Below are 24,719 nucleotides of genomic sequence, written 5' to 3'. Positions count from 1 at the left end.
GTAGTTCCATAGACTAGTGTGAGCCAAAGACTTTGTGACTGTTTCCTGAAAGCCTTTAATTTGGAGTCCCAGTGATACAGTTTAAAGTCCTCTTTGTCCTTTTGGAGGTATGATGTACCCATGCCAGCAATAACCTTCATTAAATGTTCTCCCAAAACCCAAATAAATGACAAAAAGGAGACACAGAAAAGATTAAATATGAAAAAAAGTAAATTTTACCTGTGTCAGGTTCAGGAAGAAGTTGGGCCGTCTCCATCGCATCACATGACAATGCACATTCCTCTTCAACTATTGAGTGTTTGCAAAGACTGCAGATATACTCTTTCAGATGACTATCCAGTTCATTACTAGGAGATCTGTCACAGTCTATGTGAATCCACCTAAAGAGAACAGTAAGTTTTTTAAAAAAAACACTCACTTATTGAAAAGCCCTGCTTTATTGGAAGACAGAAAGACAGACAGACAGACATAGAAAGACCATCAAAGAGATTTTAAGATGTATGATCCCACTTAACTTGCAGCAGTGCTGTAGTGTTTGTTGGACTACAACTCTGGAGACCAGGGCATCCATCTGTAATACCATATAATGCAGTGTGAAATTGCATTATATGGTCAGTACAGACCTGACCATATAATGCAATTTAACTGCACTGAACTGCATTATATGAGTTTACACAATCAAAACTCATTGAGTGATCTTGGACAAATCACGCTCTTTAAACAGGAATGGGCAAACCCAGACCCGAGGCCAGATGCGGCCCCTTGGGCTCTTTTTTTCAGGCCCTCCTCTCTCACACCATCCTATCCTTCGTTCTTTCTCTTTCCTTCTTCCCTCCCTCTTTCTCCCTCCCTTCCACCCTTTTGTCCTTACTTCCATCCCTCTCTCCTTCTTTCTCCTTCCTTCCTTCCTTCCTTCCTTCTTCCCTCCCTCCCTCCCTCCCTCCTTCTTTACCTCCCTTTTGTCTTTTCTTTCTCCTTACCTCCCTCCGTCTTTCTTCTTCCATCCTTCCCTTCCACGTTTTCGTTCTTTCTTCCTCGCCTCTTTCCTCCCTCTCTCCCTCTTTCTTCTTCCTTCCATCCCTTTTTTCTTCCCTTCCTTTATCCTTCCCTTCCTTCTTTCCTTCCATCCTTCCTTCCATCCATCCTTCTGTTCCTCCCTTGCATTCTTCCTTCTGTTTCTCCTTCCTTCCTTCCTTCCTTCCTTCCTTCCTTCCTTCCTTCCCTCTTTCCTTTATTCTTCTCTTCCTTCATCGTCCCTTTCATCCCTCCCTCCCTCCCTCCCTCCCTCCCTTCCTTCCTTCCTTCTTTTTCCTTCCTCCTTCCCTTCCACCCTTTCATCCTTCTTTCCTTCTCTTTTGCCCTTCCTTCCTTCTTCTCTCCTTCCGTCTCTCCCTGTTTTTTCTTCCATCCTTCCCTTTCATCCTTCCCTCCTTCCCTTTTGTCTTTCCTTCCTTTTCTCGTTCCTTTATCCTCCCTTCCCTCCCTTCATCGTCCCTTCCCTCCCTTCCTCCCTCCCATCCTTCTCTTCCTCCCTTTCTTTCTTCTTTCTCTTTTTCCTTCCTCCTTCCCTTCCACCCTTTCATCCTTCTTTCCATCCCTTTTGCCCTTCCTTCTTTCCTCTTCTCTCCTTCCACATCTCCCTCTTTTTTCTTCCATCCTTCCCTTCCATCCTTCCTTCCCTTTTGCTTTTCCTTTCTTCCTTCCCTCTTTCCTCCCTCCTTCTGTTCCCCCTCTTTCTTCTTCCTGCCTTCCTTCTCCCTTTCCTTCCTCCTTCCCATTCTTCCTTCCATCACCAGACAGCCAGTCCTCCTAGCAGGAAGTGCTAGCATGCGGCCCCAAGTTAGAAAGTTTGCTCATGCCTGTCTTAAAGCCTTAGAGAAAGATAACTGCAACCACCCCCCAAATAAATCTTGCCCACCCCCAAAAAACCCATAATAGGTTTGCTTTAGGGTTTCCATGGATCAGAAATAACCCTACAGCAAACAACAACAATACCATAGTTTGAATCCACACAAATAATTCCTTAAAGTAAACTAATACAATGTTGATAGCGATTCCTATATAAGGACCAAAGACGGAAAGAACATCAGCAACAGGGAAACTCATTAATAATTAACAATTATGAGTGTGTACACTATATTGCAGTATATTAAAGGGGTTTAGAGTCAGCTTAATATGGATGCAACAAAAGTGTTAACATAGCAAACAAAAAAGATAAAATTAGTTTTTCAGGACTAAAAAAACAAACAGAAGAGTGACTTAATGGTTTATTACGAAACTCTGGCGTTTTCCTTTTTACCTTTTGCACAAGTGACAAAGCAGCCTGTCTTTTTGTCCGTCCGGAGAGGAGGATTTTTCACAGAGAGGACAAGGTAGCTTCTCCTGCTGGTTGTAGCAACTGTCACACATAAGACAGTTGTGATGCCACTGACTACTGGTCCGTGTGCCGCATTCTGCACATACCCTGCAATTCTGAAAGCCACAAAAAGGGAACATTTTTTTCCTTTTAACCATACTGCATGGAGTACAGTGATTGTACAGCATGTTCTTCACCAACTGAAAAGGGAATTTAACATTATGAAGAAGTTAAAAGCCCTCAATCTAAATGAGGTTTCCTTACTCAGTGCCTCCATTCAACACTGATGTCTTTTGTTGGGTGTAGTTCTCTTTTTGCTGATAGAAACCACCAAAAGAACTATGCACTAACCACAGAGGAGCTCTTTCTTGACACCTCTCAAGAGGAAATGACACCAAAAGGCCTTGGTAAGCCTGAACAAATGGTAGGCTAACTCTTGATCATGTAAATACAATTCAAATAATTGCTGGCTTTTCTGCACAGAAACTCTTCATGATTACAAACTGGAATGGGTTCTTCAGTTTGAGTCCGATGGAATGGGCTGAGGAGCCCCTCCTTGTGCCTTCAAAAGCCTTAGTAGGTTTTACTACACAACATACACTGTAATTATTATCAATTATCAATTAATTATTATTATTATCAATAATTAATAATCAATAATTAACCCGGTGGCACAATGGGTTAAACCCTTGTGCTGGCAGGATTAAAGAGTGGCAGGTCATTGGGTCAAATCCAGGGAAAGTGTGGATGAGCTCCCTCTGTCAGCTCCAGCTCCCCATGTGGGGACATGAGAGAAACCTCCCACAAGGATGGTAAAACATCAAAAACATCCAGGCATCCCCTGTGCAACGCCCTTGCAGTCTGTCAATTCTCTCACACCAGAAGCAACTATAATTATTGCATTTATATTCATTATTTCTAAAGAAATTGATTACTTGCATCTTGACAAGGTGAACATTTGTAAGTGGTCAGACTGACTTATGGGTTTCCCTCATGCTGATTCCTTTAATGCTATTTAAATACAATATTTTTGTAAAACTAAAATGAATGCAAAGAAAGCTGCAAAATGCTGATACTGACACTTAACAATGTATACAGTCACTTTCCACCAAGTTGTATACCCAATATTATTATGTTCAGAAATTCTAAGGAGTTAGATTCAGACTTCATTATTCTTAAGAGCAGACCTATAGAAATCAATGAAATGTTGATCATGAGTCACAAGGTAAACAGAATTAAATGGGTCTTTAACAATCTGATCCATAGTTTCTAAATCGAAACTACCGTATATACTCAAGTACAAGCCAAACTGAATATAAGCCAAGTCACCGAATTTTACCACAAAAAACTGGGATAACATATTGACTCGAGTATAAGCAGAGGATCGGAAATGATATTTTCATACCAATAAAATGACATTAATTGAGGCAACCGTAGGTTAAATGTTTTTGAATATTTGCATATGATTGCCCAATTCTGATTGTAAAAGTGCTTATGTATCCTTCCAATAATAATAGAGTAAAATAATAAATGCAATAATAATCATAATAGTAATAAAAGAGTAAAATAATAAATGTAATAATAACATTAATAGATAAATGTAATAACAGTAATAAGAGTAAAATAATAAATGTAATAATAATAGAGAAAAATAATAAATATAATAATAACTAGAAAATAATAAATGTAATAAAATAATAATAACAGTAAAATAATGCATATCTAATAATAATAGTGTAAAATAAGAAATGTAATAATAATAATAATAATAATAACAACAACAACAACAGAGTAAAATAATAAATAATCTTGACTTGAGTATAAGCCGAAGGGGGCTTTTTCAGCCTTTAAAAAGGGCTTAAAAACTCAGTTTATACTTGAGTATATACGGTAGTCTAAGAAATTCACCATAATTCACAATAATGTGCAATTTATAGCTTATTCATGAGCAGAAATGAGTTTTATGTGTCTTTACAGAAGGAATATGAAAAAAAACCAGATGTTTCTACTACCAAGTTCCAGTTTTATATATACAGTACTCACTTTACATTTCCAGCCATTTGTTGGTACAGAGTCCATCACTGGTTGTAAACAGAACGTGTGGTATCCTTTGTCACATGTATCACACACTAGCATCTTGTTATCTTCTCCTGAATGCCTAAAAAACAGAGTTGCAGATTATAGCTTATGGGTAAGATGGAAAAAAAACACTCGACAAATATTAAGAATAAAAAGTCACACTTTTTGTTTTGTTTTGATCTTGTTAAGAACGTTGAGTGTCCAATGATTTAAGGTAGGCAGATAGGGTGGCGCTTGTTTGATACTAAGCCTGACCACCTTAAATGAAGAAAGTATAGTTATTGGTTCCATTATACATAGTTTGATGCATAAATATCCAAGATTCACTGGGATTCTTCTGGACAAGTTGAATGTTTTCCCTACTCTTTCCCACTCAGAATACATCCCTGAGGGCAAACAAGCCATGACAGGTGGGACACCACAAGGGATATGTCAACTTGAAAGAACTCCACATACCATGGAAGACTTTGGTTAGAGATAGCAGAAAGGAAGAAGTAGCCTCTCACCTGCCCAACAAAAACATTCACAGCTCTTAATTATGCCTCATTCTTGCCCAGTAACCAGAGACAGTGAAGACATCTGCCCTTGTGCTTTCCTACTCTGCTTCTGAATATGCCCACCCAATGTGGAATACTGTTGGAGCTCAGGCTGTGATTGTGTTTCAGGATCATGGTGCTTTGGATGTGGGGAGTGATGTCAATGAGTTTCAAGATGGCAATGGTTTGGTCATTGATGCAGAGAGTGACCAGGAGATTCTTGTTCGAAGTGGGGATGATGGTGTGCTCCCTGAATTGTTACCAGAGAGTTCTCATGATTTGGGGTTTGAAAATAGCTCGGCACCTGGCCCAGCTGCAGAAATTAATAAGCAACTAGATAGACGGGAGGAGATTAATTGAAACAGAAATGCCGAACAGTGGCTTTGGCGTTCTGTCAGGCTCAGACAGAAAAAGATAAGGGAATCTCAGCTAAAGCGAAACCAAATTCTGAGTGCTTGGGATAGCTTAACAAGGGTATAAAAGTTCCAAGTACAGGGAACGTAGTCAGATGAAGCATCGTTTGGAATCAAATCAAGATCTCATTCTTGTTTCATGGAAGCTATTACTCTGGCCCAGCCCAGTTTTATTGTGTCTTGGTGTATTGTTTATTGCTTGTTGTTTAATATTGCTTTAACTGTTTTAATTTTGCTTTAGGTTTTGTATTATGTTGTGTTTAGAGGCCTTGGCCTTTGTAAGCCGCATCGAGTCCTTCGGGAGATGCTAGCAAGGTACAAATAAAGTTAATAATAATAATAATAATAATAATAAGCCTTGCTTGGAAGATTCATGTTTTAGTGCCTTTTGTTTCATGGTTTTGATTCTTGGGTTCTATGATTTTATATTCATACCTTGGGTTCATGTTTCCTAGTTTTCTGCATTTTATTACAGAAGTTTTGCCTTTGTTTCATGGACTTTGCTGGACTATTACCCTGGACTACTTTGTTCCTGCTTATCTTCCTACCTAATTGGATTTACCTATTTCTTTAAAGTGCTTTTTATTTTACTGCTTTTTAATTATCTTCAATAAAAGGATTGTTTTCTTATCCAACGGTATGGTGTTTAAACCAGAGGGCTTTACCTGTCCTGGAGTGCAACAAATACATGTCACCACATTAAAACAGTGGATGTGGCTCTTAATGAGACATGCCACATTATCACAGGATGTCTACACTCTACACCACTGGAGAAATTATACTGTTTAGCTGGTATTGCACCACCTCACATCTGTTGGGAAGTAGCAGCCTGTAATGAAAGGACCAAGGAAGTGACATCTCTGATCAGGGCCGTAGCCAGAAAAAAATTGCGGGGGGGGGGGGGGGGGGGGTTGAAACTTTATTTTAGCAAATCATGAAGAGTATTGTCAAAGGCCTTCATAACCAGAATCATTGGGTTGTTGTAGGTTTTTTCAGGCTATATGGCCATGGTCTAGAGGCATTCTCTCCTGACATTTCGCCTGCATCTATGGCAAGCATCCTCAGAGATAGTGAGGTGTAGTTTGATAACACAACAATAACATTTTTAATACAGTCCAAAGACCCTTATTGCTCCGTAAAAGGTATAAGATACAAGGTATGCAAGGTTAGTAAGGCCAAAAATAGCCAAAAAATAGTTTTTTTAACCTGAAAAATTTGGGGGGGGGGTTGAACCCCTAACCCCCCCCCCCCCCCCCCCAGACTACAGGCCTGTCTCTGATCTACCCTTTGTTCGGAGATCGGCCAGCAAGCCAATGCCTTAAATCAATAAACAGCTTCCTAAGATCTATAGAGATACTCACAGGAACACCTCAGCAAGCAAGAGTCCAAAAGTGGCAGGTTAAAACCCAGAACCTCAATCAGTGGCTGATACCAGATGAGAACTCCCCACTGTGCACACAGAAGTCTGGGCAACTTGGAAGGCACTTAACAGACTGTGTTCTGGCATAATGAGGTGAATAGCCAATCTTCAGAAATGGGGCTACAAAGTGGAGTCCACAACATACGAATGTGGAGAAGAGCAAACCATAGGCAACTCACTACAATGCAGTCTGAGCCCTGCCACATGCACAATGGAGGACCTCCTTACAGCAACACCAGAGGCACTCCAAGTGGCCAGCTTCTTGTCAAAGGAAATCTAGTATAATGCCAAGTTTTTTACTTCATTTGTGGTTTTCCTATACATTATAACTGTATTCTCAATTTGTTTGTGACACGATAAATAAATAAATCTTTGCCCAATACCAATGGACTGCAGTTCTGCCCTTCCCATTTCTGTCTCTTCGTCTCATTGCCACCATAGAGTGATTTTTATCTCTCAATCCACAAATCTTCACCTTCATTTTTCAGTCTCTGATATCTATCTGCAAGTTTTCCATAGTCTCTATTATTGAAAGCATCCTCCACTTTCTCATTAATGTATCTAATAGTGATGCCTTTGTACGTATTTCATGTTAGCACACAATAAACAAGACTCCAATTTTGCTTACTTGCAGTTCTGGCACACTTTGCAGTCAGGACACTGCCAACCTGCCCGTTTTAGAGCTGTCACTTGTATATCCAGACACATCCCATGGTAATGCTGGCCACACGTAGTACAAAAAAGTTGATCTAGGAGGTCGCCAGGGCTATCGCAAACCGCACAGTTAGCTTCTTCCTTTGCTGTAAGTAAGAAAAATAATATCATAATCATAAATTCCATTTTTTATCCACCTCTTCTCACAATGGGATACAACATAGTTAAATATACAAAGAAGATGTATTGTCGAAGGCTTTCATGGCTGGAATCACTGGGTTGTTGTAGGTTTTTCCGGGTTATATGGCCATGTTCTGGAGGCATTTTCTCCTGACGTTTCGCCTGCATCTATGGCAAGCATCCTCAGAGGTAGTGAGGTCTGTTGGAAGTATGAAATTGGGTTTATATATCTATGGAATGACCAGGGTGAGACAAAGGACTCTTGTCTGCTGGAGCTAGGTGTGAATGTTTCAACTGACCACCTTAATTAGCATTTGATGGCTTGGCAGTGCCTGGGGGAATCTTTTGTTGAGAGGTGATTAGATGTGCCTGATTGTTTACCTGGACACAGCATATTATTTGAAAACACAGAAATGCTGGACCACTCTCACAACCACCATGTCAGACTACACAGAGAAGCCATTGAAATCCACAAGCATGTGGACAATTTCAACAGAAAGGAGGAAACCAAGAAAATGAACAAGATCTGACTACCAATATTAAAAAAAACTCTAAAATTACAACAGCAAAACAACAGAGAGTAAACAATCAGGCACATCTAATAACCTCTCAACAAAAGATTCCCCCAGGCCAAGCCATCAAATTTCTTGGTTTCCTCCTTTCTGTTGAAATTGTCCACATGATTGTGGATTTCAATGGCTTCTCTGTGTAGTCACAGAGGAGGTTGTTAGAGTGGTCCAGCATTTCTGTGTTCTCAAATAATATGCTGTGTCCAGGTAAACAACCAGGCACATCTAATCACCTCTCAACAAAAGATCCCCCAGGCACTGTCAAGCCATCAAATGCTAATTAAGGTGGTCAGTTGAAACATTCACACCTAGCTCCAGCAGACAAGAGTCCTTTGTCCCACCCTGGTCTTTCCACAGATATATAAACCCATTTTCCTACTTCCAACAGACCTCACTACCTCTGAGGATGCTTGTCATAGATGCAGGTGAAACATCAAGAGAAAATGCCTCTAGAACATGGCCATATAACCCAGAAAAACCTACAACAACCCTTATAAAGAAGAATTAAAAACACAACAAAGATTACAATAATACAAATACAATGTACATTTTGTTACTGGTTAATTACTCTTAGTAGTATTGACAAGCTGGAATGTGTCCAGAGGAGGGTGACTAAAAATGATCAAGGGTCTGGAGAACAAGCCCTATGAGGAACGGCTTAAAGAGCTGGGCATGTTTAGCCTGAAGAAGAGAAGGCTGAGGGGAGACATGATAGCCATGTATAAATATGTGAGGGAATGTTATAGAAAGGAGGGAGCAAGCTTGTTTTCTGCTTCCCTGGAGACTAGGAAGCAGAACAATGGCTTCAACTACAGGAAAGGAGATTCCACCTGAACTTTCTGACTGTGAGAGTGGTTCAGCAGTGGAACTCTCTGCCTCAGAGTGTGGTGGAGGCTCCTTCTTTGGAGGCTTTTAAACAGAGACTGGATGGCCATCTGTTGGGGGTGCTTTGAACACAATTTTCCTGTTTCTTGGCAGAATGGGGTTGGACTGGATGGCCCTCGAGGTCTATTCCAACTCTCTGATTCTAGTAAATCACACAAATAGTTTCCACTAGCATCAGTAGATGGCAGTTTTGATTAGGAAAACTAGAATGAAAGTAAATTTCAAATTCACCCCCACTGATTATTTAACAAAATTTAAGAACTTTACCCTGTTGAGTCTATTTTAGCTTTCACGTGTATTTATCGTCTAGAGAACCGCTTGCTCTGTTTCATCAACACCCAAAGAATCAAGAATATATGCTTTTATTTAAAATGAAGTTCAAAATGCACAAAGCTATATTCCTTCTCCTTGATCTTATCCTTCTTTCCCCTTTTATCATTCACCCTAATTCACTTTTACTGCAAAGACTGAAACACTTTCTGTACACAATTAGCAGTTACTAGGAAACTGTCAACAGTCCACTTCTATATATGTTATATTTAGTAACTACATCTACAGCTAACATCACTTTAATGAAATTCTTTATTGAACGTGTTGCTATTCCTTACCTTCACATATACCAAGACATCACATCAATTTTTACCATTATAAACCCCGTCCTCCCATAAAAGTAGCAACTCTAACTATAAACTGAACTACCTAATTGTTACAAGTGAGCAGGACAGTCAGTCGAGCTTGATTTGATCAGCTATCCTTTGCAGACACTCTAGTAAGTCTGCTAGAAGGGCCCACAAAGACAAATATGAGCTGAAGGATTATAAAGGTAAAGGTTTTCCTTTGACATTAAGTCTAGTTGTGTCCGACTCTGGGGGTTGGTGCTCATCTCCATTTCGAAGCTGAAGAGCTGGCGTTGTCCATAGACGCCTCCAAGGTCATGTGGCCAGCATGACTGCATGGAGTACCCTTCCCTTCCTGCCAAAGCAGTACCGAAGCAGATACAAGACGAAGGACTATAAAGCTAAAGGTCTTCCTTTGGCATTAAGTCTAGATGTGTCTGTCTCCAGGGGTTGGTGCTCATCTCCATTTCTAATCCTATTTCTTACCTTCACATATACTGGCACATCACATCAATTCTCACCATTACAAACACTGTCCTTCCATAGAGCCGGTGTAATCCATAGACACCTCCAAGGTCATGTGGCCAGCATGACTGCATGGAGTACCCTTCCCTTCCTGTCATAGCAGTACCGAAGCAGATACAAGTCGAAGGACTATAAAGCTAAAGGTTTTCCTTTGACATTAAGTCTAGATGTGTCCGTCTCCCGGGGTTGGTGCTCATTTCCATTTCTAATCCGAAGAGCCGGTGTTATCCATAGACACCGCCAAGGTCATGTGGCCAGCATGACTGCATGGAGCACCCTTACCTTCCCACCGTACCTATTGATCTACTCACATTTGCATGTTTTTGAACTGCTAGGTTGACAGAAGCTGGGGCTAACAGCGGGAGCTCACCCCACTCCCCGGATTCAAACCACTGACCTTCCGATCAGCAAGTTCTGCAGCTTAGCTGTTTAACCTGCTGCACCACTGCGGCCCCTTTGAAGGACTATAGTTTTGAAGGACTCTAGGAAAGCAGAAACTACAAACCTCCAAATATACCAAATGAAGTTGGGGCGGGGATTTGATTTTGTCATTTGGGAGTTGTAGTTGCTGGGATTTATAGTTAACCTACAGTCAAAGGGCATTCTGAACCCCACCAACAATGAAATTGAACCAATCTTAGCACACAAAACTCCAATGGCCAAGAGAAAATATTGGAAGGGTTTGGTGGATATTGACCTTGAGTTTTGGAGTTGTAGTTCACCTACATCCAGAGAGCACTGTGGACTCCAACAATAATGGATCTGGACCAAATTTGGCACAAATACTCAATATGCCCAAATGTGAATACTGGTAGAGTTTGGGGGAAATAGGCCTTGACATTTGGGAGTTGTAGTTGCTGGGATTTACAATCAAAGAGCTTTCTGAACCCCACTAACAATAGAATTGGGCCAAATTTCCCACACAGAACCCCTATGACCAACAGAAAATACTGTGTTTTCTATGGTCTTTGGTGACCCCTCTGACATCCCCCTCGCGACCCCTCCAGGTGTCCTGACCCTCAGGTTGAGAAAGGATGCACTAGAGAGACTAGTAAAGATGTACAATTGCACCGACAAATGTTGGAAATGTGGGAAAGAAAAAGGCACATTTTACCACATGTGTTGGATGTGCAACAAAGTAAAAAACTACTGGAAACAGATTAATGTATCTCAAAAAGATGTTAAACACAAATTTCAAAATGACACCACAAATGTACCTTCAGATGTAGAGCTAGAAAGGAAATCTGGGGGAAAAAATGTTCTAAATGACAGTGACAGCCCAAATAGTATATGCTAGAAATCAGAGGTACCTCCTTTAGAAGAATGGGAAAAATACATTACACATTTGCTAATAATGGACAAAAAAAAAACTGTACTCTTGAGAGGAGAACAGTTAGAGAACTATGTTAATGAATGGCAACTAGTGATTCAGCTTCTCAATGTAAAATTAAACTAAAATGCACATAGGGGATCCTATAAGACTGTAGACAAAGAGGAAGCGGATACTAATTTTGAACATATGATGCCTTTATATGTACTATTCAAATAGAAAACTGTGACCCCTTAATGAAAAGATATTGATTATGGAACACAAATAGCTTGAAAGGATTGCACTGAATGCAACAAACACTTACAAATGTATGTCTATTTCAATGAATAAATCGAGAAATAAGCTCACTCGGTTCATAGCTGCTACTTACATCTTAGTGGAGCCTGGTCAATGTGGTCTGGGCAAAGGAGGGACAAGCTATTAAAATCCTGAAAAGTGCCTGCTCCAGCAGCACATGGGTAATGGTACATCTGGGTGCATTTCTCTTCACAGCATTTGATAGTGGCTCCAAGGTGCTTGCAATATGCACATCGCTGAAACACAAAGCAGAAGACGATTTATTTCAGAGTAATATCACTAACAGAAGGTTTATAATAATCTACTTGATTTCTGTATATCACATATCTTCTCATTTTTCTGTACATTCATTCAACCTCACAATCTCCACGTGAGATAAATGTGGTTGAGAAATAGCAACTTAATCCAAGCCATACACTTTTTTTGTGTGTCAGGAGCGACTTGAGAAACTGCAAGTCACTTCTGGTGTGAGAGAATTGGCAGTCTTGCCCAGGGGATGCCCAGATGTTTTACCATCCTGTGGAAGGCATCGCTCATATCCCTGCATAAGAACCTGGAGGTGACAGATGGGAGCTCACCCTGCTCCCCAGATTTGAACCACCAACCTTTCGTTCAGCAGTTCTGCCAGTGTAGCTCCATGACATACACTGAAATTTAGAGTTGAATGAAATTTAAATTTCCACAACCCCAATACTTTAATCTATATAAATAAAAATATAATGTTCGTTTGTGGGATTAACAGAACTAAAAAACCACTGGACGAATTGACACCAAATTTGGACACAAGACACCTAACAAAGCAATGTATATCCTTCACTCAAAAAATTGATTTTGTCATTTGGGAGTTGTAGCTGATGGGAATTTATAGTTCACCTACAATCAAAGAGCATTCTCAACCTCACCAACGATGGAATTGAGCCAAACTTGGCACACAGTTCTCCCATAGCCTACAGAAAATACTGGAAGGGTTTGGTGGGCAGTGTCCTTTGGTTTTGGAGTTGTAGTTCACCTACATCCAGAGAGCACTGTGGACTCAAACAATGATGGATCTGGACCAAACTCTACATGAATACTCCATATACCCAAATGTGAACACTGGTGGAGTTTGGGAACAATAGAATCTTGACATTTGGGAGTTGGAGTTGCTGGGATTTATAGTTCACCTACAATCACAGATCATTCTGAATCCCACCAACGATAGAATTGGGCCAAACCTCCCACACGGAACCTCCATGTGGGCCACAGCAACGTGTGGCAGGGGACAGCTAGTTCAAATATAAATAATTTTCAACAAGGCAACATTTTAAAATGCTAATTTTAATTTTAATTTCCATTGTAAAGATTTTTAGACCATTTTTTGAACATTCAGTCTACAATGCTAAATATGGACTGCCTTTCGGCCACATTCAGATATAAATTCAGTGCTCAACCCTTCAATTTTGTATTGTTTCTTCTCCAGGTTATCAGCTAAGTGGTCTTGTCATCGGTTTTACACGAGGGGATTGCATAAGATAGGTTTTCAGAAACGAGAACGATCTGTAGAAACCTGAGAAAGAGTGAAAAACGATGTACTATATGATATAGAGAAGCAGGGGCAGGATCAGGGTGGGGAGTGGGTGTCTCATTACATTTAATCGAACCCTTCCAACGCATATGGAAAAACTACAACAGCAATTAAAACCATTTGGCAACTTAGCAAGAAAACCACTGTATAAACAATGTGGTATATATATAATCAGAACCAAATAATAAAAAACCCCTCAGGATATCAACATTTGTTGAATCCACGGAGGAAAGCGATAAAGCAGTCAAAAGTAATAAATCCCCACTGGAGATATATTTTTTGCAACAGCTGCTGACTAGAAGGGTTTTTCTTCCATTAGTAGACTAGAAGTTATGATTTAAGAAGCTCAAGCATGTTGTTATTGTAACTCTGTCTGACCTTTGACAAAGAAGAGTTCAAACAGCAAAAGAATAAAATGTTTTTAAAGCTCTGTTACATAAAGAGCAACTGCTTTAGGGTTTTTTGGTTTTTTTTAGAGACAGCAGAAATACTTCTCCAGGCACTTTTTTAAAAAAATGTCAAAATAGTTTTAAGTTATATTTAGTATACTCTGTAAAGTAGTGCTTTCCAAAAGTGACGGTCCTGGGACTAGTGCAGGCATGGGCAAACTAAGGCCCAGGAGCCGGATGTGGCCCCTTGGGCGTTTACCTCAGGCCCTCCTCATTTTCTGTGTCCTCTCAGCATAAGGACATAGTAGCTTGCTGCATCCTTATGCAGAAATGACAGGGGAGGAAGGCACACAGCAGCTGAGAGCTCTCTGGAGCACTTTCAGCCACAGCATGGCTCACCCTCCTCCTGGCATAAGGACAATGTGAGTGGTTCCATCCTTATGCCGAGAGGACGGCCCGAGGAAGGCACACAGTGGCTAAGAGCCTTCCAAAGTGCTCTCGACTGTCACTTGTTTTGCCCTCTTCCCAGCGTAATGTCGAGAGGACAGTCCAAAGATCAGAGAGGAGAATCGAGGAGGAGGATCAGGGCAGTTGCCGCATACCATGTTTTCCTTGCAGCATAAGGATGGGGTGAGCAGCCCTGTCCTTATGCCAGAAGGACAACCTGAGGATGACTCGAGCCCTGCCCCAACCCCTAGTGGTCCCATCCTCCTACAGGCCCTCTCTCTCCCAGCCCAACCATTTGGGATGGGCTCAAGGCAAAAAAGTTTGACCAAGCCTGGACTAGTGCCATGGCACTAACTATTAGCTCAGGCTTGGGCACACCCAGGCCTGCGGGCCAGATGCCGAGAGGACGGCCAGAGGAAGGCATGTAGCGGCTAAGAGCCTTCCAAAGTGCTCTCGACTGTCGTTTGTCTTGCCCTCTTTGGGCTCTTTGATTCAGTCCCCGTCTGCTTCTGCCTCCCTTTCAATATGTGGACCCAGCAGCCCTCTGCTTTCTCAGGCTAGTTTGATCTCTTGTCCCAAAACGTCTCCTTTGTTTCAAAACCTATCTTCCTACCTATCAGGAAGTTTTCTTTACCGCTTCCCCAGGCTGAGAGGAAGGCCGAGGAGACACACCGCTGACAAGGGCTCTCCGGAGAGTTCTCGGCAGCAGCGTGTTTCCCTCCCTTCTCTGGGCCCACTGTCAAATGGCAGCAGCATATTGGTCTCCCCAGAGACAGACCCATCTCTTCCCTCTCCTGACTCCACTCCCATTCCAGCCCCAGCCCCGCCCTACCACCCTTGGCTCTCCTCCTTCTGCCCTGACCCCACCCCACCCCTTCCAGTCATGGCTTTGGCTGTGATCCCAAGTTTTCCGCCCCAGTCCTTGCAATCTAGCCCACAAGGTGGCCCCAGGGCAAAAAAGTTTGCCCATACCATAACTGCTGGTCCACTGGATTGCTGTGAGTTTTTTGGGTTATATGGCCATGTTCCAGAAACATTCTCTCCTGACATTTCACCCACATCTTTGGCAGGCATCCTCAGAGGTTGTGAAGCCTGTTGGAAACTAGGCAAGGGAGGTTTATATATCTGTGGAATGTCCTGGATGGGAGAAAGAACTCTTGTGTGTTTGAGGCAAGTGTGGATGATGCAACTGACTGTTTTGATTAGCATTGAATGGCCTTTCAGCTTCAAAGCGTGTCTACTTCCAGCCTGGGGGAATCCTTGGTTGGGAGGTGATTAGCTAGCCCTGATTGTTTCTTGTCTGGAATTCCCATTTTTCAGTGTTGTCCTTTATTTTCTGTCCTGATATGGATGCCTGCCATAGATGTGGGCGAAACGTCAGGAGAGAATGCTTCTGGAATATGGCCATACAGGCCAGAAAACTCACAGCAACCCAATGATTCTGGCCATGAAAGCCTTTGACAACACATCAAACCACAGACACATCAAGAACCCCCAATGAACATAAGCAAAGTAAATAACTAAACTTGTAGGTGTTATGAGAAGAATCATGCCCAAAGAACACTCTTTACTCTCACCATATCCTCATTCTGATCAATTCTGGACATAGGAGCATACAGCACAATCATTTGACAAAGCAAAGCTCACTCATTTGATGGTATTGAAGCCTATATTGAAAAGAACAGTGCTGAGTGATCCCTGAAGACAGCATTGTTAATTGGCTGGAGAGCTTCTGACTGATGGTTATTAGCTACCACGGAGCAGATGTCCTCTGTTGAAGGCACTGTTTGAATGCTGCTCCTATTTCCTTCCATTTAGCACTTCAGCACTACATTCCCTTTCTTTTGACTATTCTTAAATTGCTTTCTTCAAACACTGTTGCCATAAACCAACAGCTACATTGTTTATACTGAGCCCATACAAAGCAATTAGACAGCAAATGTTAAAAACGATTAGCTTGAAACATTAATTTATAACTTTTTAAAAGCTATGTAAATTTCACCCATCTGCTGCTTCTGTTTATTTCTGAATTGGGCCACATACGTCAAACATAGTCTTTCCACAATCTTTTTTGTCTGTCTTTTTTTTAAAAAAATCCTTTTGTATTTCCATTACAAATGGATAAAATACAGTGGAAAATACAATGATTGCTTCCCCACGCCTACTATCTCCTAGCTTTCAGTTGTATTAGGTGCCTTTATTTGACAACCCAGAAACTTAAACAATATAATTACCATATGAGCTTTGAACATGTAACAACACTGGTTTTATACAGCTGTCTTTATTTGCCAACTTTTTGTACAGAATTCCACAGTACATTAAGCCTCATACTTAACCAGGATCTGTAACTATTAAGTAAATTATACCTTTTGGATAAATATGCTTATATCCAAACATTGGTTATTCTAACCCTTCAAGTATGTCCCAAAACAGATGTGCACAACTACAAATCCTATTTGCTTCCAGGTTTATGAAGTGCAATGACATTTTTACAACTGCACATAATCCCCTCACCCAGGAGCAAGACTAACCATAACAAAGCTTCACCATCTGTTTCTTAATTTTGCATTCTGTTAACTTTGCATTCCGAACCAATAATCATTTCTCTTGTAAAACAGATTGATCATCCATAATGTCTAACAACGAAGCAATCTATGAAGGGCTTGTGTATCTATGTTTCCAGTGCTATAAATTAAAGATACCACGTGTAATCTTCACATATATTCCCTAAAACAAATTTTCACTCATTCAGATTCTTGTTAAAAGAAACACTGATGATATTCTTGGAAGGCTCAGCAATATGTGAGCCTGGGTCCAACCACACCTGGTCAGACCACATCTGGAATCACACTGTGTCAAATTCTGGGCACCGCAATTGATGGGAGACGTTGACAAACTGGAATGTGTACAGAGAAAGACAACTAAAATGATCAAGGGTCTGGAGAACAAGATCAATGAGGAGTGGCTTGAAGAACTGGGCATGTTTAGCCTGCAGAAGAAAAGGCTGAGAGGAGATATGATGAGGGCCATGTATCAAGAAGTGAAGGGAAGTCATAAGGAGGAGGGAGCAAGCTTGTTTTCTGCTGCCCTGGAGACTAGAACACAAAACAATGGCTTCAAACTACAGGAAATTCCACCTGAACATTAGGAAAAACTTCCTCACTGAGAGAGCTGTTCAGATGTGAAACTCTCTGCCCTGGAGTGTGGTGGAGGCTCCTTCTTTGGAGGCTTTTAAGCAGACGCTGGATGACCACCTGTCAGACGTGCTTTGAATACAATTTTCCTGGCAGGGGGTTGGACTGGATGGCCCTCAAGGTATCCTCCAACTCTATGATTCTATGTGTTTATTTATACATTTATGACTTTTCTACCGCGCCTTTCTCCAACCGAGAGACAACTCGATCTCTTCGATCATCTGGAGAGGCCCTGCTCACGCTCCCACCTGTATCGCAAGCGCGATTGGTGGGGACGAGAGAGAGGGCCTTTTCGGTGGTGGCCCCTCGACTCTGGAACTCACTTCCTAAGGACATCAGGCATGCCCCAACTCTGGCAGTCTTTAAGAGGAGCTTGAAGACGTGGTTGTTCCAGTGTGCCTTCACAGAATAATGATCCCATAGCACTTTGTCCTCCAAAGCACTTTATATTGTTTTAGGTCTGTTTGTATGTTACCACAAACGCCCCATCACTTTTTCGCTCATGTCCAGCATTATTTTTTAAATTTTTAATTACATTCGGCCTACCCATAGATTTTAAAGTGTGTTCTCCTACTGTTAATGCTTATGTTATTGTCTTATTGTTATGTTTGTTTTTAATTGCTTGTATTGTTGTTGTTATGGCTTGCATTGTTGTATTATGGGCTCGGCCTCATGTAAGCCGCACCGAGTCCCTTGGGGAGATGGTAGCGGGGTACAAATAAAGATTAGTATTATTATTATTATTATTATTATTATCTCAAAGCGGCTTTACAGCTAGGCAACCATTCGATGCCTGTAAGATCTGTAATTGTGCTTCAGTGCAATGTAAGTTTGATATGTTTGATATATTTTAACATGTGCTAATATGTTTTAATCATTTGAAAGACTATTTTAAGTGATATGTATGTGTATTTTACAGATTTATAATATTGTGTTTTATTGATATTGTTATTATCAGAATCTGGCATTGAATTATTGCCATAGTTTGTAAGCCGCCCGGATTCCCCCTTCGGGGGGTGAGAAAGGTGGGGTGTAAGTACAGTAAACAAACAAACAAACAAACAAACAATGTGGAGCTAAAAACAGCATGTTGGGTTATTAGCATGTTGGGTTATTTGCATTCACTTGGTACAGAAAGATCAATATCTCTTCATAGGTATTGAAATATAACCTAGCTGACATTGCCCCCCATCCCTCCATGTGTGACAGGAAGTGAAAGCCATCCACTGCATGGCTATCAGCCTCCTCCCAGTAGACTCAAATCAAGGAAAAGCTTCATGAGAACCACTACTCCTCTTAATGTTTCCCCAGCAAGCAAAAGGGTATCCCTCTGGGCAGCTAAACCAGGTAATTCCAACTAGATGATCCCAGCATGTGGGTCCTCTTCCAAGGTCAAAACCAAGAATGGGCAACGTGGAAGTTGTATTCTCGAAGGCTTTCATGGCCGGAATCACTGGGTTGTTGTAGGTTTTTTCGGGCTATATGGCCATGTTCTAGAGGCATTTCTCCTGACATTTCGCCTGCATTTATGGCAAGCATCCTCAGAGGTAGTGAGGTCTGTTGGAACTAGGAAAAGGGGTTTATATATCTGTTTATATATCTATATATCAGATATATAAACCCTTTTTCCTAGTTCCAACAGACCTCACTACCTCTGAGGATGCTTGCCATAGATGCAGGCAAAACGTCAGGAGAAATGCCTCTAGAACATGGCCCTATAGCCCGAAAAAACCTACAACAACCCAACATGGAAGTTATTGAATAGACTCAGAAGTGGAGTGGGCAGATCAAAGGACAACCTGGCAAAATGGCACTACCTAGAACACTAGTTCTCAATCTTTTGGACTTCAACTCCCAGAAATCCCAGCCAGCTTAACAACTGTTAGGAATATAGAGAGAGATATAGTAAAAGATTTTAATTGTTAAGAAATTAGTGCTAATTGTGGCCTTTTATAAGCAAGATAAAAACAAATTCAGTCATTTCCAAGGTAACACTGGTGTGGACAAAACAAGAATAATTTGTCACCTGTTTTTAAAACTTGAGCTGCTTAATTATTTTAGACATGTTATGTTGAACTTCAGAAATGGTCAGCAATTTAAGCTAGGACCCATGATGAAAGGAGGTGGTAAGACTACAACCTTGATTTCGTCCAATTAAAAAAGTGAAATGAAGTGGATAGAATTACCACATAGTGCTTAATAAGGCTGACATTTTTGCAGCAGACAAAATAAATGAACTGCCAGTGTTAATGCATGTAACGGGTCCAAATAAAATTAAGAGAATGTGATTATGAGCCTCTTACACTGGTATGCATTGCCTGGCTTTCAGCTCTACTTTACCTGCCTCTCAAGTACTTTGACCTTTTTGTTTTTCAGCTGAGTGAACACTGCTGCCAGGCTCGACCTTTTCTAGGGGATTTATCCATCATAACAGTCTGGATCTGACATGGAACAAACATTGTCAAGATGCCCAGAGCGCAATCTTGACGTAATAAATGCAAAATGCACTCAAGATAATTATTTTGCGTGAAACATTGAAGTACATTTCTAACTATTACCAACTGATGAAACACAGTATTGGAAATAATAGTTCTGTTCTGATCTTGTAACTGGTTTACCTGGATGATAGTGACCTTAAGCGTAAAGAATAACTCTTTATTGTGCATAAACCTGTAATGAATACTGGTACCAGCAAGGAAAAATTAGTTCTGCAAGTGTGCACTGGGTGTCACTGAATGCTGCTATATCACATGTCTGAAAATTTAGAAAGATATACAGTATATATAAGGACAGAGTCTGAAGTAGTAAAGCTCCAATTTTTGTGGGAGGGTACTACTGAAATCATGTCATTCAAGGTGCGGGCTTTAGCCTATAAAGCCCTAAATGGTTTGGGCCCAGCCCTGAGATCATCAGGAGAGGCCCTTTTTTCAGTCCCATCGCCATCATAAGTATGGTTGTTGTTGTTTTTTGTGTATCAGGAGTGACTTGAGAAACTGCAAGTCACTTCTGGTGTGAGAGAATTGGCTGTCTGCAAGGACGTTGTCCAGGGGACGCTCAGATGTTTTGATGTTTTACCATCCTTGTGGGAGGTTTCTCTCATGTCCCTGCATGGGGAGCTGGAGCTGACAGAGGGAGTTCATCCATGCTCTCCCCAGATTCAAACCTCCGACCTGCCAGGTTTTAATCCTGCTAGCACAAGGGTTTAACCCATTGCACCTCCAGGGCTTCAGTACGGTTGGTGGGAATGAGAGAGAGGGTCTTTTCGGTGGTGGCCCTACAGCTCTGGAACTCCCTTCCCAAAGAGCTGCATTCGGCCCCCTCCTTACTGGCCTTTCATTCCCAGGTTAAAACCTTTGTATGGAAGTAGGCCTTCCCTGACAACCCACAATAAGCTATGACTAGGCAGAAAGTGATTATAGCAAAGTCTGATCACAGAAGGTTATTTCAGTATGGCAAGATCACACGGCCAAAGACTCGGAGCTGGAGGTTTTTCAGTATAATGTTTTAAGGATAACCACAGTAGCCTGAGGCCCAGGGATTTTTAATACTAATTATAAATGTTGTGATTTATTAGGTTTATTTCACATGGTTTATGTAATGTGTTTATGTAATGAAGTGGTTATTGTTTACTTGGCGGCTGGGGAATGATGTTGTGCTCTTGTATTATGCAATTTCCTGTTTTTAACCATTTGTTTGCAGCTTTGAGTCCCACCCATGGGAGAAAAGTGGGATAAAAATTAATAATAATAATAATAATAATAGTAATCCTTGTGGCATTCCCATAGGCAACTGGCTGACAACTTTGTGCTAGATTAGATTGTGTGATCCACAAAAGCTTTTCCTCTATGTATTGTCGAAGGTTTTCATGGCTGGAATCACTGGGTTGTTGTAGGTTTTTTTGGGCTATACGGCCATGTTCTAGAGAGAATGCCTCTAGAACATGGCCATATAGCCCGAAAAAACCTACAACAACCCACCTTTTCCTCTATTCTTATAACCATATTACACAGACATACACACACACACACATACAAAATTCATCAGCAATCCATATCCAAACAATATAACACTGGAACACAGCCTGGCCTCAGAATTGTTTAGATATTTACAACATCTCTGCTGAGAAAGAGGAGACGCCAAAATGGCTTTGAAGTGAGTGGGCTGGGCTGTAGCACACCTGGTTAATTGCCAGCAGCAATCGATCACTGCAAACTGGAAGGTGGCAAGTTTGAAGCCTGAGTTAGATTGAACACCTGAACGTCAACCTAAGTTCACTTTCCACCTAAGCAGTTCAAAAACAGCTGTGAGTAGAGAAATTAGGCACCACTTTAGTGGTGAGGTATTTTACAACACCATAAAATGCCAACAATCAAAGAACAAGGAGGGAAATTCTGCGATCAAAAAGAGTTCGCCGTCAAAACGGGTTGAGCAACAGCACCTCCTGTGGCCGGAATCGAGTATAACCTCCAGGCAGCAAAGTTGGGAAATGCCAAAATACCTCTATCTGTCTGTCTTGTATGTCTAAAACACAGCATTGAATGTTTGCAGCCTATGTGTGCATTGTGATCCGCACTGAGTCCCCTTCGGGTGAGAAGGGCGGAATATAAATAATATTAATCATCTCAATCCCAAACTCCAGGATGATTAACTCTAAAAAAAATTAATGGAAAATATGTGTGGAGAGGTGTTAGTGTTTTATTTATCACTACATTTTAGATGTCTAAGTGTTCCCTATTCAGATTGATAAGGAAAAAAACCCTCTTCAAACTCATGATAGTATGCTAATTCAGAGCTTTGAGAAAACAGTTTTCCTAAGTGCCGGCATATAAATGAAGCTTATTGTGGAAATCCCACCAGAAGCGTAAGTCCTTGTCTGTGTCTCTGATGGGTCTTTCAAGCTTTTCTATTTGTATTTTTGTGCCTTCTGTGTCAGCTTCTCTCTGGATGCCTTTGTCCACTCTGTCTTTTTGCAAAGCATTTAAGACTTTCAAGCATCTGTTGTAATTCTGATTTTATACAGCATCAAACAGTCTTTGAAATTCCTTTATAGCAACAACCTCTCTTCTTACATTCTAGGACTTTGACATACAAAATGCAGAGTTCAAGGCAGAGCCCTTTTCCACAGCATAACATCATTGAAGTTACGAAAAAAGAAGTGAAAACTATTATAGAACTGCCTCTGCTTTCCTGCTTTATTGCCAAGAGTGTATTCACACAGAATATTTTCTACGGGACATTCTTTTGGCACTGAACTAGAGCAACACTTCAAGGAAGGAAAAAAAGAAGGGCTGGTAAGGAATAAATCTATTTTTCTTCTTGATGGATACTGCCAACAGGACCTGAATTAAACAAACCCATACTGCTAGCAAGTGTAAAACAGGCAAGCAAATATATTGGTTTAATTGGAGCGGATGGAATTATGTAGACTACAACAACAAGGCGGTCAAAGGCAATCTCTAATGGTGCTTCGTTGCTCAAGCTTACCAAAATGACCAGAGGTGGAATAACTAACTCAAAGAAAGAAGGACCACTTGTCATGCATCATGTCCCGCAGTTGATGGTGGTTGATGGTGGTAGGCATAGCAGTCGGTGATGGAAGGGTTAATGTAAGTCTTAGTTCTAAAGGGTTGAGTAATCTGTAAGTAACAGTTCATGGGTGAAAGCAATTAAGGCTGGAGGTATGCAAGAGATAGGTTGCAGCTGGCTGTTTCTGGATATAATGAGCTTGGGACTGATCTTTGGGAGAAAAGTATGTTTTCGTTTGGTGATAGATGCTGCTGGTTTTTCCCCCGGTTTGTGAATTTCTGGTATCCTGACCTGTATCCTGAACCTTAGGAATCCTGGAACCTTGAATCTTTGGACTGGCTTTTGACTACGGTATAGACTCTTGATCCCTGGACTTTGCGCACTGAACTCTCGACATTTGACCACTGGATTGGACCCTTTGACTATGGTGTAGCGTTTGCTATCAGTTTTCATTTTATATTCTGTGGCTGAGTGCTATCTTTATGTTTTATATTTTGGACTATTAAAACAGCCAGAAAGTAAGTGCTGCTTTAATTTAACTGTTTGATACAAACTGGGAGCTAGTTTGGTTCGCCTCTGCCTGAATAACGGCACAGCCCTGGCATCATGACACCACTTGACCCCTCACACACATTTAAGTTTCATTTTATATTTTGTTTTTCCATTTCCTATTTTGCAAACACACAAAGGTGGACTTGGGCCGTCAGTTGCACATGTTACTTAACCAATTTATACCTATTTCTGCAAGAGTAATTATACACATGCTTTTTGAATTAAGTGTTCCGCATGTATGGTGAATTCCCATTGTTAGATTGAGATCACTTCTGAAGAATAGAAAATCTGTGTTGTCGAAGGCTTTCATGGGCGGAATTATGGGTTGCTATGAGTTTTCCAGGCTGTAAGGCCATGTTCCAGAAGCATTCTCTCCTGATGTTTCACCCACATATATGGCAGGCATCCTCAGATGTTGTGAGGTCTGTTGGAAACTAGGCAAGTGTGGAATGTCCGGGGTGGGAGAAAGAACTGTTGGAGGCAAGTGTGAATGTTACAATTGGCCATCTTGATTAGCACTGAATAGCCTTGCAGCTTCAAAGCCTAGTTTCTTCCTACCTGGGAGAATTCTTTGTTGGGAGTGCTGGGACCTGAAGTTTGGCACATATGGGCTAAAAGAAACCATAGAGAGAGGAGCTACAGAACTGTCAATATGAAATAAATGATATTTACATGCTCAGTGTTATGGATTGGCTTACCTTAAAGGGTTGGTGTAAAAGGCAAGAAAAACTGCTTGCAAAAGCTAAGGAGAAAGGTGGGTGGATCAAACAGGCAACCTCATAGCCAGAACTGCAGTCTGACTGGCTGATGAAATAAAAGGAAAAAAAATCTTAGCCACTGGAGATGGGTGGAGCCAGAGGCAAAGAGAAGGTGCAAGGCAGCAATTTTAAGTTCAGTTAGGAGTTTGGTGGGGAAGAAGACATACAGTAGTTTTGAAACAGGAAAGAAGGAAGGAAGAGATTTGGGAATTGTTTGTTTTATTAAAGATACCTCTTTGAGGATCTTTAATAGGCCTCTATAGTGATTAGAGTGCTGTGAGAGGAAGGGCGATTTCAAAGGTTTAAAAGATCCTATTTGGATTTGTGTGTGTGGAACTTTGATTTAAGAAACTCGAGGTAAAAGTATCATCCTCTATAGGAAGTAAAGCCTGACAAGTTATTTGGAAACCATTATGCATATTGACTGT

At 41.1% G+C, this 24,719-nt stretch overlaps 1 protein-coding gene across 10 annotated transcripts in view; it reads right to left on the bottom strand.

Moving 5' to 3' along the window:
* KMT2C (lysine methyltransferase 2C) overlaps positions 1-24,719 on the bottom strand; it is a 264,118-nt gene that overhangs the window by 125,184 nt on the left and 114,215 nt on the right. For all 10 annotated transcript variants that reach the window (XM_060782601.2, XM_060782604.2, XM_060782602.2 and 7 more), the window contains exons 7-11: positions 11,935-12,097; positions 7,433-7,604; positions 4,400-4,514; positions 2,300-2,472; positions 220-380 (exon numbers count right to left, since the gene is read on the bottom strand). In XM_060782601.2, the coding sequence (XP_060638584.2) occupies positions 220-380; positions 2,300-2,472; positions 4,400-4,514; positions 7,433-7,604; positions 11,935-12,097 (784 nt within the window). The remainder of the gene's footprint in view (positions 1-219; positions 381-2,299; positions 2,473-4,399; positions 4,515-7,432; positions 7,605-11,934; positions 12,098-24,719) is intronic.

This window comes from Anolis sagrei, chromosome 6 (assembly GCF_037176765.1).
Source record: "Anolis sagrei isolate rAnoSag1 chromosome 6, rAnoSag1.mat, whole genome shotgun sequence".
Lineage (NCBI taxonomy): Eukaryota > Metazoa > Chordata > Lepidosauria > Squamata > Dactyloidae > Anolis > Anolis sagrei.
This window is presented reverse-complemented; position numbering and strand designations above follow the sequence as displayed.